The 13,382-nt window shown below is 50.8% G+C and overlaps 2 protein-coding genes across 2 annotated transcripts; one reads left to right on the top strand and one right to left on the bottom strand.

Annotated features, from left to right (window-relative positions):
- The first annotated feature begins 1,286 nt into the window (after positions 1-1,286).
- LOC137912115 (zinc finger protein 654-like) lies at positions 1,287-3,442 on the top strand. The gene is made up of 2 exons (XM_068756471.1): positions 1,287-2,240; positions 2,322-3,442. Exons 1-2 carry the CDS (start codon positions 1,502-1,504, stop codon positions 2,342-2,344), a joined length of 762 nt encoding a protein of 253 aa, XP_068612572.1. The 5' UTR covers positions 1,287-1,501; the 3' UTR covers positions 2,345-3,442.
- Positions 3,443-4,671: 1,229 nt separating this feature from the next.
- Positions 4,672-9,352, bottom strand: LOC137912136 (vascular endothelial growth factor C-like). Its single transcript, XM_068756487.1, has 8 exons — positions 9,251-9,352; positions 7,267-7,522; positions 7,002-7,192; positions 6,799-6,929; positions 6,598-6,695; positions 6,039-6,173; positions 5,740-5,941; positions 4,672-4,928 (listed from the first exon to the last, which is right to left on the bottom strand). Exons 1-8 carry the CDS (start codon positions 9,350-9,352, stop codon positions 4,817-4,819), a joined length of 1,227 nt encoding a protein of 408 aa, XP_068612588.1. The 3' UTR covers positions 4,672-4,816.
- Between the last annotated feature and the right edge of the window lie 4,030 nt (positions 9,353-13,382).

Here is a 13,382-nt window from a genome sequence, read left to right as displayed (position 1 = left end):
CAAAGACGCGCCCACCCCGAAGACCGACGCTGCAAACGCGTGTTTGGGGCAACGAAGCAGCGAGAGACAAAGGAAATCTCTTTGTCCCAAATCGGTGAGTCTTCCGGATCTAAGCGAGTCGGTGTCGCGGAATTTAAGGTCCCGAAATAAACAGCGCGCCTTCAGGCGGCTCAAAAGGAAGACGCCGGTTCACGTTAGGATAAACGGGCACACGGGACGAAAGAAAGTGCTTGACGGACGGAAAGCGGACGACAAGACCGCCGACGGCGTCGCAGGGGATCCCAGGCAGCGAGAAAACCAAGACACGGAGATGGACTCCGCGCCGGCGATCCAGATTGAGAACGATTTCACCGCCGCCGACGAGAAAATGAAGGAGACGGAATCTTTGCGCCTCCTGAAGACGGCCGCGAAACAAGGAGGCAAATCTGTGGAACGGAAAAACGCAAAGTCGCGAGAGACGCTCTGTTGCCCCGTGGACGGCTGCGCTTTTCTGACCGACGCGTCCAAGAACCGCGTCGCTTTCCTTTACCACGCCCTCGACGAGCACGTTGGCGAGGTCGCGCCTTTGGAGCTGGCGTTCCGCATCGAAGACGGCAAATGCAGCATCTGCAAGCGGGTTCTGTGGAGTTTCGAGCATTTCCGGCACCACGTCGAACGACACCGACTCGCCCCTCGGCATCCGTGCCTCCACCGAGGATGCGCCGCCAGGTTCAAAAGCGGAATGGAGATGAGGCGCCACGCGAGGAGGCACAGTCCGCTGCAGGCGGCGTGCTGCCTTCCTGGTTGCTCGCGACTCTTCATCTGCCTCTGGGCGTTGAACCTTCACGAAAGAGAGCACTACGCTTCCAAAACCAGTAAACCGGACAAGAGCGCCGATAAGGGGACGAGCAGCAAACGCGCCAACGGGCCGGCTGAGGAGACGCCGCCGAGCGACGAGCCAAAGGACGGAACCTTAAGCGTAAAGGCTCCTCACGAGGACGCGCTTTCATCCGCCGGTGGACGAGCTTCTCCGCTGAAGCGACGCGGTGAGATCAAGGATTCGCACGTGTTGACGAATCGCCCTAACGAGGACGCATCCGGAGGGATGTCAGGCCCGACTCTGAGACTACGGCAAACGCTAAGGACGAGGAATAAAAACCTGGCGGCGCTCAAAAGTCGCAAAGTCGCCTTAAAGTCGTTGTTAAAACACAAAGTGAGGCACAAGTTCAAGAAAAAACCCGCGGACGTCGACACGAAGCGTCCTAAAAGGAGAGGACGTCCGCCGAAGTCGAAGACGTTTGTCCCGGGCGAAGACGCCGCCGCGAGTCGACGGGATAAACCCGCAGGCAGGTCTGCTGAGCTCCCGAAAGCAGCCGAGGCCTCGCACGCGAGTAAAGGATTAAAAGATGAGGAAAAGGTTCGAGAGGCGGCGAATCAACGTGAATCAAAGTTAAAGACGAGCCGCGCCAAACAAAAGCGGGTCGAGAAAAACGCCGAAACGCCGAAGTCTACCGCTGGCAAAATGAAGAGACCGCACGGAGCGAGAAAAGATCCCGCCTCTGAGTCCAGCAAACGGAAGAAGCCGAACGTTCCAAAGGAAACTGGCCTGGGAAAGACGTCCGAAGCGGCAGCGCCGGCGTTGGGAAGACGACCAAGCGAAGGTGCAACCGAAACGTCCGCGGTAAAGACCGTCGCGTTGGAATCCATGGAGCTGGAGGTCGATGAGACGGCGGCGGGAGAAGGCGTGGCAAAGGACACCTCGAGTTCGACAGCCGAGTCTAAACCCGCCGTCGCTTCAGGGAGGACGCAGAAGGAGAAGGCAAAGAGACGGCCCGTCAGGAAGGAGTCGGAGCGAAACGGAACAAAGAAGGCGCCGAAGGTCGGCCGTGAAGGCGGGGCTAAGGCTGTCAAGAAAAAATGTAAAGATAAGAAGCCCAAAAACGTCAAAGCGGAGGGCGAGGACGGCGAGGACGCGTCCACGGTGTGCGCGCTCGCCCTCGCGGAGTACGGGAAGAAGCCGTACCTGCGTGCGCCGCCCACCGCCTACCTGGATGAGAAGTACATCACCATGCCAAAGCGACGGCCGGAGCGCCCGGCGTTCCGGCCGTCCGAGAGCCCCGAGCGGGAAGAGGCTTCGGCCGCCCTCAAACGACGGCGATGCGCCAACTGCTTCGCGACGTTCGCCAGCGGCGGGCAGCTGCAGAGTCACCTCCAGTCGAGGAAGTGCTCCAGCCTCTTCGACTTCGATTCCGATGACGAGGGTGAGCCTCCTCAAAGCCTCTGAATTTGAATTCGTCCTCGTTCTCTCGCTGATTCTCGCCCTTCTATCTGTATTTATTCAGGATGCCCATTTCAAACCAAGTGAAAGGACGCTTTATGACCTTCCCGGAGGCCCCGCCTCCCGGCTGGATTTATACCTCAACGGATCAACGCTCTCCGGAGACCAAAGTAGCGAAAGGGGTTCCCGGAATGTTTCCGACGGCACGTGCCTTGCGAGGGCGAGGCCCGACCCGGAGAGCGCGCTCGTTGGTCGAAGACGACGCAACTGAATCTCGGACTGTTAGCGTTTATGGCTAGTTCTGAAGTGCCTGTTTCTGGAATCGCCATTCCGGAATGGAGATTTAGCATCGCGGCTTAATTCTATAGACGTTAGACTCTTGGAAGCTGTGAAAATGAGAGAGAGAGAGGAAAAAAAACAAAAAAACGGACGCAAGATGGACACGGCTGCGTCCCGCTCTCACTAGGATGCGTGTGCTTTAACATCAGTAAGCCATATAAAGCCATTATTTGCAGTAATTTGCTTTTTGCACTCCTAAGATTTCGATTTAGTTCCGCTTTAAACTCTCATCGGGGTCGATCCTGAAATAGAATGAAGCACCTGAAAGTTTAAATGTTTTGAAAGGTGTAAGATTTGTTCAATATGTTTGAGTTTGTTCAGTATAAATTACATTTAAATGTGTTTCTTATACATAATGCCCATAATGGGCTTTATAAGTTCTTGTGATTGTCCTCGCTGCGAGTGACCAGCAGGGGTCAGTGCTGGCCACATCCAACGGTCTTACAACACAAATGGCTACGTTTCCAGTCAAATCTATTTCTTTAAGCAATAACAATCCCCGAATCTGCCGGTAGCGCATCAGCGCTGGATTCTGTCTCGCTCTAATAACATCCTGGCGTGCGTTTTCTCATTTATTCATCGATTTATTAGCTTTAACCTCATTGTTTTTGTCCAAGACAATAGAAACACGTTTTCTCTTTTAGGGGTTTTGCATTGTTTTAAGAGCTGCTCCAAGAAAAAGTCGGTCATTAACTTCGTTTCCTGTGACCGGCGGGAGGTTATTATATTTATTTTCTTTTGTAAATATTTGGAGAGTTTCAGTAGCTTATTATATAAGGTTTTCCTTTTGGAGCTGGGTTTATATTTGTCCTTGAGGGGGGGAAAAAAATAAAATATTTAAAATGGCATCACTTCTGTTTAGTCCAGGACACAAGAACATTGCCTTCAGAGGACTGATTATTCTTTGGCAACGGATAAGACGCAGCGGAGGAACAAGTGGGTTCCAACTCCTTTGCGGGCTTATTAACAGACGATACTTGGAACAAAGTCCTGCTCCACTGAAAATGCCAGCATGATGTTTTTAATTTGAAAAGGAGCTGGAAGCAGGAGCAGGTTCTTTATTCCCAATTGTGCAGTTTAATGTGTTTGCAGCGGCAGTTGTTGCTCCGATGTATGAACACGGGACACAAACACGTCAGTCTGACAAAGGCTTTAATCAATACTTCAGAATTACTTTTGATACTTGGTAGTGGCACGATGACAGAATCTATCTACGCTGCAGGAAATCCTCCTAATGTGTTTGTTTTGCAGTGCAAGGAAAAAGTTGTCAGAAATTATTCAAATTCTCCCTGAAAATTAAACAATGCTCAGATAGGGTGGCAATTTTAAATACGGAATATTTTAGACATGATTCGCTCTTCGAAATGTCGATTTTAAATATGAAATGTATTTACAATTAATATTAGAGTGAGCGGAAAGTTAGATTACATCAAGGAACCGGCGGCTGTGGCTGGATTCGGCACTGAAATTTTCCGAGCCAGGCGGTTTGGGAGGTTTTAAATTAATTCATAAAGCTCGAACCGGAATCAAAGGGCCGCGGAAAAGATGATTTTCCCACCTCCAGCAAGAAAAGACCACGTCGAGGATGAGAATAAAGGCGTCAGAAGTAAGTCGCAATATTAACAGAATAAAGTCATAACGGCACGCTGGTGTTAAATCCGCCTCTTGTTGCAGTCCTGATGCTTAGAATGTGGAATAAAGTTACTGACAGCCCTGAAATCACAACTTCAACTATTCTCATATGAAGTTCATTTTATAGTTTTGCTTGTGATGTCATGACTTTTCCCCTCATTTATTCCCCTTTTTCTTTTTTTTTAAAGTCTTCTAAATCAAAATTTTGATCTTCTTTTTCCAGCATGGCCCTGAAACTATTCAACCAGGTTACCATTTGATTTAATCTTTGAAAAAAACGTTAAAAAAAAGAGCATCGTTATTTTATTCCACTTCCTGTCCTACACGGTCGTGGGCGGGGCAAGATGGACCCTGGCTCCGAGGCGGCTTCCCCGCTTCCCAACACTCGGTCTCAAAAGGCCGACAGACTCCAAGAGTGTCAAAACGCTCCTCGGCTTCCACTCGGGCTGAAATTCCTCCGGTTTATGCTAAAGTTCACTTCCGGAGACGTCCATTAGTCCCGCCCTCCTCGTCTGGCCGTTTCCCGCCTCGCGTCGGTTGGGCGGGGCATCTGCAGGTTTTGCTCCCCTGGTATTCCCGCGGGTCCGGCTAGTTCCAGCCTGGCCTCATGTAGTTGGGAATGCACTGGCAGACCTTGTAGCTGTAGTAAAAACCAGTCTGGCACACTGGTCTGGGCTTCCTGCAAGGCAAGCTGTAGCAGCTGGGGAGCGGGAGAAAGGAAGACATGTTTAAATGTTAGCCCGAATGCTATCAGAGCGTCTCTCCGGAGAGGGGAGGGAAAAGCCTCCACCTCCCGGCAGCAGGTGTGTGATCTTTTGTCGCACCTCCTCCTGTGACCAGATGTCGAAAATGAAAATAGGAAGAACTGATGATTTTAAAAAAAAAAGAGGAGGAGGTGAGGCGTTGCGTAACGCGCCTCCAAATCGAATCCAGGAATTTGGTAAGAGGAACAGTACAAATACTTTCTGAAGTACAAACAATAAATGTGCGGATGTGTTTCTGCTTAGGAGACTCTTACACGCGCGTGCGGGCGCGTTTGTCCTCGCGCGCCTGCCTCTGGCCCCGCCCCCTTGCCCTCCCTGTCTGACGGCTTCTCTGTTCCCTGTCGTCAAGTTCGGCCTCTCTGCAGGCCTCTTGGGTCAGAGAGAGGTCGATCCGTCGCATGCTGGCTGTGGGAACCGCGGCACGCACACGCACACACGCAGGCAGCTGGTCGAATATTCAGGCGCCCCGTGCCCATAAAAGGTCATGTGGGAACATGTGAAGGAAAGAAAACGAGACGAAAGCTTCCCCTTTTCAACTCAGGAATGTGTGACATGTCCATTGAGGGTTACCCCCCCCCCCCCCCCCCCCCATCCATAAGGGCCTTCCTCATCCCATTTCGGTCTCCGCAAAGGGCCCGGCTCGGAGCGTCGGGAGCGCCGCAGACCGAACAGCTGGGCCTGGTGAAATGAATCAACCAACCACAAACCGGTTGCCAGGTAATAAATACCTTCCCTTTCCTCGCGTACCTGCAGGTGTTGCTGTTGAACCTCTTCCCTTGCCGTAGACAGGACTGGGGGCTCTCCCTGCACTGACACAGGCAGGTGTCCGGATTCAGGGGCTGGTTCCTGGGACACTCTGCGGCGCAGACGCACCCGCAGAGCTCCTCGTCCCACCGCTGGCCGGAGGGACACGTCCTCCCCCCGCCTTGACCCTCGCACTGGCATTGACCTGAGAGGAGCGTGGTAAATATCTGGTGGTTGAGTTCTGACCTGTCCCTCCTTCCTGAAACCTTTCCAACCAACAGGCCGGACTCTTTCTCACTCACAGGTGTTGTGGTCCAGTTTCCAGCCCGGATCGCAGCTGTCCTCGGTGAGTCCGTTCCGACAGGCGCACTCGCAGGTGAACTCATCCAGAACCCGGTTGGGCCCGCACAGAGCCAGCAGACCCGAGTCCAGCACCTCTGGAAGCACCCAAGTCAGGCAAGATTACTTCACATGTAAACGATCAATGGAAAGTATCGGAGATAAAACGCGAATAACAATTGAAGGAAGGACTTAAGGTCCATCGCTATGCAGATGACACCCGCCTTTACGTTGCTGCTGAACCAAACGTTAAAGCTGTGGACTTTTTAAAAGATATTTTCTATTACGACTATCACGATTTGTAAAATAGGAATCTCGCTAACAGCATCTTTGGGTCGAGTTTGTGCAGCTCCAACATTCCTTCTCGCTGGATTCCAGTTGCCAATCGGAGCCGGGACGATTTTCTTTTTTTGCTGCTCCTTAAAAATGACTCGTGATCCGACGGATGCGACTGAGATATCTGATCTTAAATCCCCCCCGGAGGATTACGAGTACAAACCGATGTGACGCAGGCTTTCTTACCAGAATCTGAGTAGCTTATGGTTTCCGTGGAGACGCACACGCAGTTCACTGGATCCCACAGTGAGCCGGAGGCACAGGGAACGTCAGGCGGAGAACACCTGCGCGCGCACACACACACACACACACACGCATTTTCTGAATGAATGGACACAGGAAGTGACTCACACACACACACACACGTCACTCTTCGCTCCCACTCACAGGCGATCCGTTGCGGCTCGCCGTATGACGGCGTGGAGCGGCCTCTTGGGGAGGCAGTTGCACGACGTGTGGTTGACGAAGGTCACCATGACGAAGGAGCGGTCCATCCTGGGCGGGGACAGCTCCATCAGCTGGCAGGCAGACGCGGGGAGGTTAGTGAGTGTGTGTGTGCGTGCGTGTGGGGGGGGCGTGCTTGAACCCACCGTCTTGTTGACCAGCGTGTGACTCATGTTGCCGCAGTAATGGGCTTCGTTGGGGCAGCACCCGCCGCACCGGTGCAGCGCCACGCAGCGGGGGAGGTAGAAGTGGCTGGTGGATTCTGGGTATTCTTTGGCGACCTCGACGCACACCTCTCTGGGCCGGCAGTAGGTCCGCTGGATCTCCTCGAGGATCGCTGAAAACACGCGAGATCTTTTAGGGAACGCAACGCCACCTCCGTTCCCTCAACGCGCACGCCCCGACGCTTACCTCCTCCCAAGGGGCCGTCCATTTTGAACAAGGCCTCCGTCCGAGGCCGACCCCACAGGTCGTCCTCGTCGCGGCGGCCCAGAGTTCTCGCCAGGTTGTCGGGGAAAGAAGGCGGCGAGGAAGAGTAGGCCGGGCGCCACGATTTCTTCCTCAGGCAGAGCTGAAGCAAACTGTATTCCGGGTAGAGCAGCTGCAGCAGCTGGTCGATGCTCGTCACCGCCGCCAAGCTCGGCTGGTCGTCCGGCGAGTCTGGAGCCTGGCGGGGCAGGAAGTGATTGGTTTTTATATTAAATGACACACTCGTTCCCATAAAGGGAAAGCACCGGCAGCTCAGATTCCCGGATCTCGTCTCGTTGGGCTCGCTTTACGGTTCGGGAACGCCGGAAGCAACCGGATCGGTGTAAGCAGCGTGGCTGCTGCGAGCGAGATAAACGGCGAATACCTCCGCCGCCAATGTGTTGGAACACGTTGCTGTTGGCTACTGTTAGCTATTTGGTGGTGGTGGTGGTGGGGGGGGGGGTGTCCTCCCCTCACCTGCACGCACGCACGCACACACGCACGCACACACGCACACACGTGGGCAAAAGGCCTCGCATGCGAGTAGAACCGGACCGAACAAGCCGCATAGTGTCTCCTCCAATAACAGTTATTACTATTGTTATTACCGTACAGAGAGGGCTCCGTGTGGGAGGTGTCGCGCTGCCGTGACCCCCCCCCCCCCCCCCCGGAATGATTTTTTTGCCCCAACATGACAGACGGCTGCCGCTCTCCATAATGACCGAGCGGCTAATGGAGGCCTGCGTTTCATCGGTGGGGGGTTAAATGTCAGCTGGGAGACGAGTGTCACGCATTAATTACCCCTGGGGGGGGGGGGGCTATTTCCCAGGCTGAAGAGGAGGAGCAGACTGGCAGAAACCAGACCTCTGCTGTTATCAGTCGCTCCATTTATCTTGTCCTCCTTTCTTCTTTTCTTGATCTATCCATCGCATCTATTTCCCGTTTTTGGATTCCTCTCTTTGTTTAACTTTATCTCTCTTCTCTTTTCCTGTTGAAAAACAATCTCTTTATATTAAAGCTGAAAAATGGGGCGATGTCTTCTTCTTCTTCTTCTTCTTCTTCTTCTTCTTCGTTCAAAGTCTGTCCACGTTTCCTTCGTGCTCTTCTCCCACTCTCCTTTGCAAGTGATCACATGGACATGAGGTCATCGCTCAGGGACTATGAGGTCATGGTGGATGAGGGACCATCATGACCTACTTCTGGCGCCCCCCCCCTCTCACGCAGAACTGGGATCAGCATTATTGTAAATGATGTCATACAAGGAAGCTGGAACTTTAAAGGGATTGGCTCATCCTGTTTTTTTTTTTTTTTTTGCAAGACTCTACTTCAAATCGTGACTTTCTTGAACTGTGCGAAATCAAATCAAAGGTGTTCCACAGGGATCACGTCTCGGCCCCATGCTATTTTAACATACTTGTATTATAATGATTGTTATTTTTCTTCAATTATCTCTGGAAATCCTGTAAAAAAAAAACAACAACAAAAACTTCTCGCATATTTAAGACGCTGGAATCTACGCGTGTAAAAATGAAACCGCGTTTCTATGTTCACGCTTCATTGGAACTGTCATCAGGCGTGATTCGAAGCTCAGTATCTCGCACAAGGACACCCTTTTGCAGCCAAAACTACGACTCCGATTGCTGACCTTCCGATTGGATCCGGCTCCTGAACTACAGACGCAGGACTACGATCCCCAGATCCCCCCCCCCCCCTCCCTGCACCTGATTAGATATCCTGCAGCCTTGAGCCAGTGGATCTTGCATGCATCCCAACATGCAAACTAGCTTAGCATCGCTCATGCCTTGCATGGAGGCGTCTGCATTGTTTTGTTTTTTACCTTTTCCCACTTGATTATTCCAAATTAAAAGATGCCGAAGTTTACGAAACTCCTCCTTTTCGAGGAGGACGGAGTAACGGGATGCCTCACCTCGGTGCCCATGTCTCCGGTCTGGTAATAGTCTGCGTAATCCTGCCCTGAGCACCGACCGCTGACGTTAAGAATCCATAGGAGCAGAGCCGGCATCCACATAGTGGAGGAGGTGTGTGAAGCGACGAGGAGGCCGGGTGGAGGAGTCTTGAGACGGTCAGGAGGAAGAGGAGCTTCTCTCTGCTCCTCTCGTCATTCTATCCCGGGACGAAGCTGCTCTTCCGGCGCAGGTTGGTTGAGTTTGAGGAACCAGCTGAATAAAACATGTTGAGGAAAAACGACCTCCTCGCCGAAGACGGCTCCTTTCCTCTCACGCCTCCATTCGTGATGTCAGGTGTCGCGTCTCCCAGTCCCTTTTTATCACCTCGGAGGGGGGGGGGGTCCTCTTCTCTTTCCTGACCTTCAACTTCTCTCCTTCATTTGCAATGCTTGCTCCCCCCGTTCCTCTCCCCGGCCTCGCTCGTCCTCGTCGGTCTCTCCTCGCCCGTCACACTTGCGCACCTCCTCGCTTTCTTTATCTTTATTTTCCCGTCTCTTTTCACGCAACAGCTGTGCTCTTCCCTCCCTCTGTCTGCCGCTCTCCCTCAGATTATCGCCTCAGAAACCTCCAGGGCGAAAGAAAGCTCCGTCTGTCGCTCTCTCTGGCTTTTTCTTTTTTCTTTTTTTCCTCCTCCTTTTCTTCTTCTTCTTATAAATCTGTTACAAGTTCTTCTGTCAGGATGTCGGCTCCTCAGAAAGGCATCAAAGAGAGAGAGAGAGAGGGGGGGGGGAGGAAAGAAAGAGGAAGAGCTTATCCCAGATCCGAATGGAGGTTCCTTTTCTTTTCTTTTTAAGAGGTTTAAAGAGTGTTAAGTTCTTGTCCAAACGGAGTGACTGCGCGTCCCGCTCTGAGACATCCTGCCCGAGTGAATGGAGAAAGACGGAATGGAGGGATTGTGTTTTGTGGGCGGAGTGCAGGATTTGAAAAGAGATGATTTGTGCCTTTTAACCGATTATACCCCCCCCCCCCCCTCAGAAATTGCAGGTTGTCTGCAGCATCTGGCGCTGGCACACTTTCCCTCCAGACGTGCCATCTCTCTCTCTCTCTCTCTCTCTCTCTCTTCTATTTTTTATGATTCACATTTACTGCCCCGTGTTTTGTTATAGCTTTCCCCCCAAAAAAAGACTTTCAGAAACACTTAAAATCCGATCACTCCTCCCACGTTCTGCGTCTCTCTCTCTCTCTCTCTCTCTCTCTCTTCCATCTCCCACTAGTGGGAGTGGATATGAATGTGAGCTCCCTAACTTTATACCTGCTTCCCCTCACCTCTGATGTCTAGACTCGCGCCTCACACCTGCAACCTCACCTTTGCTCCCTCTCACCCCCCCCTCGCCCCTCTCCTCTCTTTTTTTTTTTTTTTGCTCCTTCTCCCTCTCCTTTGGCTATTCCTGGTCCTAAAAAAAAAAACCTGTCCAATTTCACATACCTCCTTAACTATTCTGCCCCAAGGCTGTCAAGACGGATGAGGAGGAGGAGGGTAAGAAGAGGTGAGCAGCAAAGTGAGCTGACATCTTTGTCTAAATTACGACAACTGTAAAGTAAAATACGGGGAGAGGGAAATGAAGAAGAAGAGGAGAGAGAGGAGGAGAGGCCGGGAGAGAGAAGGAGGTGTGTCTGGGAAACGCTCGAATGACAAAACATCCGATTTTTGGGCCAGTCACTGCCAGCCTTTTCAAGGATTAAAAAACACACCCCCACACACACACACTTACGCACGCACACGGCGGCAAGTGTCTGCATGCAGTACGCTTTTATGTGTTGAAAAGCGAGCAACCCGAATTCCACATTCCAGTCATTGCTTTCTGCGTTTCGTCACGTGAGCTGGAAGCGACGGCGGCGGCGGAAGCTCCGCGGGTTCGCCTCGACATCCGGCGCGGCTCCGGGTTCAAAAGGAGGAAGGGAAATCGGGAATATGTCTAATGGGAGCGGACTCGCTGCTGTAAAAGTCCAAATTTATTTTTATTGGCCTTTGAGGAGAGGCGGATTTCAAAGTCGGGGTCGGCAGTGGATGTTTGGCTTTCTCAAAAATCCTACAAAATAAATGTCATTGCTTAAACTTGCATAATTTTGATACATCTGGGGGGGGGCATAAATACTGCTTCCCATTGGCATCTTTCCGCTGCTGGAAATCAAACTGAATGCACGCTTTCTTTTGCGGAACAGCTGCCGCTCCTCTGACAGAAGGATCTCTGTCAACCTGCCCGGCGTCATATGAGGGAAATATCGGAGATCGTATCTGATTTCGTGCGACTAAATAGCCGAATATAAAGTTGAAGTGAGCTTGAAATGTCTCACGAGGGTGAAACTAACCAGGCTGCATTGATTCTAACAAAGTTCTCAATGTCTGGGTGGAAATCAATGACAACCCGGGGACATGAAAAAACAGATCTATTTTCTGACCAGTCAGCTTTTCTCTGGTTTCTATGGGGCATAATTTAAAAAAAGGATGGATCCAAGTTTAATAAAGAGTTTCAGAGCGGCTCCTCAGACCTCGTGATCCTGTTCCCTGCAGATGAGATTACATTTTATTCTATCTTATTGTTTTTCCTTCAATGTTTTCTGCATTTAAGGGCAGCGGTGGCGCCTCTAGACGGGCGGATCGCGGTCGACGGGGGAACAACTGTTACTTAAATGTCATTAAATGACACGTCTGAAATGAAATGAGGAGGTGATTTGGATCGGGGGGGAGACACCGGAGACGGTGGCTTTGTCTCGCAAACACTTCTAAGCGCCGCTAACGTGTTTTGTCCTGTTCATTTTAATTCGCAGAGAAACGCGAGCCGGATCCAACTCCAGTTCACCTCGGCGTAGGACTGTTGACGTCTACCTTTGCATCCGCTTTGTGCAGGAACACAAATCCGGGTCCTTTCCCAACTAATTAAGGATCTGCAGTCCTTCATGCTCCTGCGGCCTCTGACTTTGGGGTCAGTCACTGCGTTTTGTGATAATTGATGTGTCCCCCCCCCCCCCCCAGTTCCAAATGAATGATGTTGCTTCCAACCGTCTTTGTTTACTCTGTCTTTAAACCCTCGTCTTCCTCAACATTCCTCTCGATTCCACTTGTTCAAATGTGGTTGCAAATTGTCCGTAACAATGTTTGATGCGTGACTCGTGGGATCCTCGGTGTCGTAACAGTCTGCTGCTTTTGTGGTTTTTATGCAGTGACGCCCCAAAGTTAACAAGACCTTTAATTACAGATGCGATCGCGTGATTCCTCGTGTAAATGGCTCGATGGAAAAATCCCAGTTACGCCGTTGCTTCTGTAGGTCAACAGTAAAATGTGCCGACCAGCTGCTTTGTTTCATTTTTAGGGTTTGGGTTTGCTTCAAAATGCACATATTTTGTCATTTGTCAGATGAATTGAAGCGTTTTGAACAAATCTGATGAGATCATAATTTTTTTTCTTCTTGACAGTCACGGAAATATTCAGCAAATCAATAATTTTCATAGTGGAATTGTTAGAGCATGCTAAATTGAGGGTAGTTCTAATATTCCGATTACCGGTAAATAATAAAAAACCAGGAGAGTCATCAGCCTCATTATGTATTTATTACGTTTACTGCAGAAACATGGCGCCACCTACTGGACAGAAATGTGTACATACAGCCGGGGCTAAAGGCTGCTGGCAACACTGCAGAAAACATTTAAAATTAAATTATAAGAAATTGGTTGACCTGAACAAATTATACACAAATAATTGATAATACTAAGATGTGTACCAAAACCCGGAAACGCCTCAATAATGTTGCCATCCGCGTCACGTGGTTTGGACGTAACGACTTCCGGTTCACGTCGGAACGAAGACGGCGTTCGTTGACGGATGAATAATGTAAGCTAGCTGATGTTTCCTTCGTGTAAAGAGTCGCCCGGTTCGCAAAAAAACAAAAACAATTACTTCCGTGAAGACATAAGTAGGAAGCAATACGGTACAGAACCTACCGCCAGGTACTGTAAGTTAAAATTACTTATAATTGTAACGTCAAAGTAGGCAATTAGCTGGCTAATTGGTGGCTAACTGAGCAAGCTAATGCTAGCACGGGGCGCGTAAAACGCCCCACATGACTTAGTAGACCAATCATGACGCTACACGTC

This window comes from Brachionichthys hirsutus, chromosome 24 (genome assembly GCF_040956055.1).
Source record: "Brachionichthys hirsutus isolate HB-005 chromosome 24, CSIRO-AGI_Bhir_v1, whole genome shotgun sequence".
In the NCBI taxonomy this organism is placed as follows: Eukaryota; Metazoa; Chordata; class Actinopteri; order Lophiiformes; family Brachionichthyidae; genus Brachionichthys; species Brachionichthys hirsutus.
This window is presented reverse-complemented; position numbering and strand designations above follow the sequence as displayed.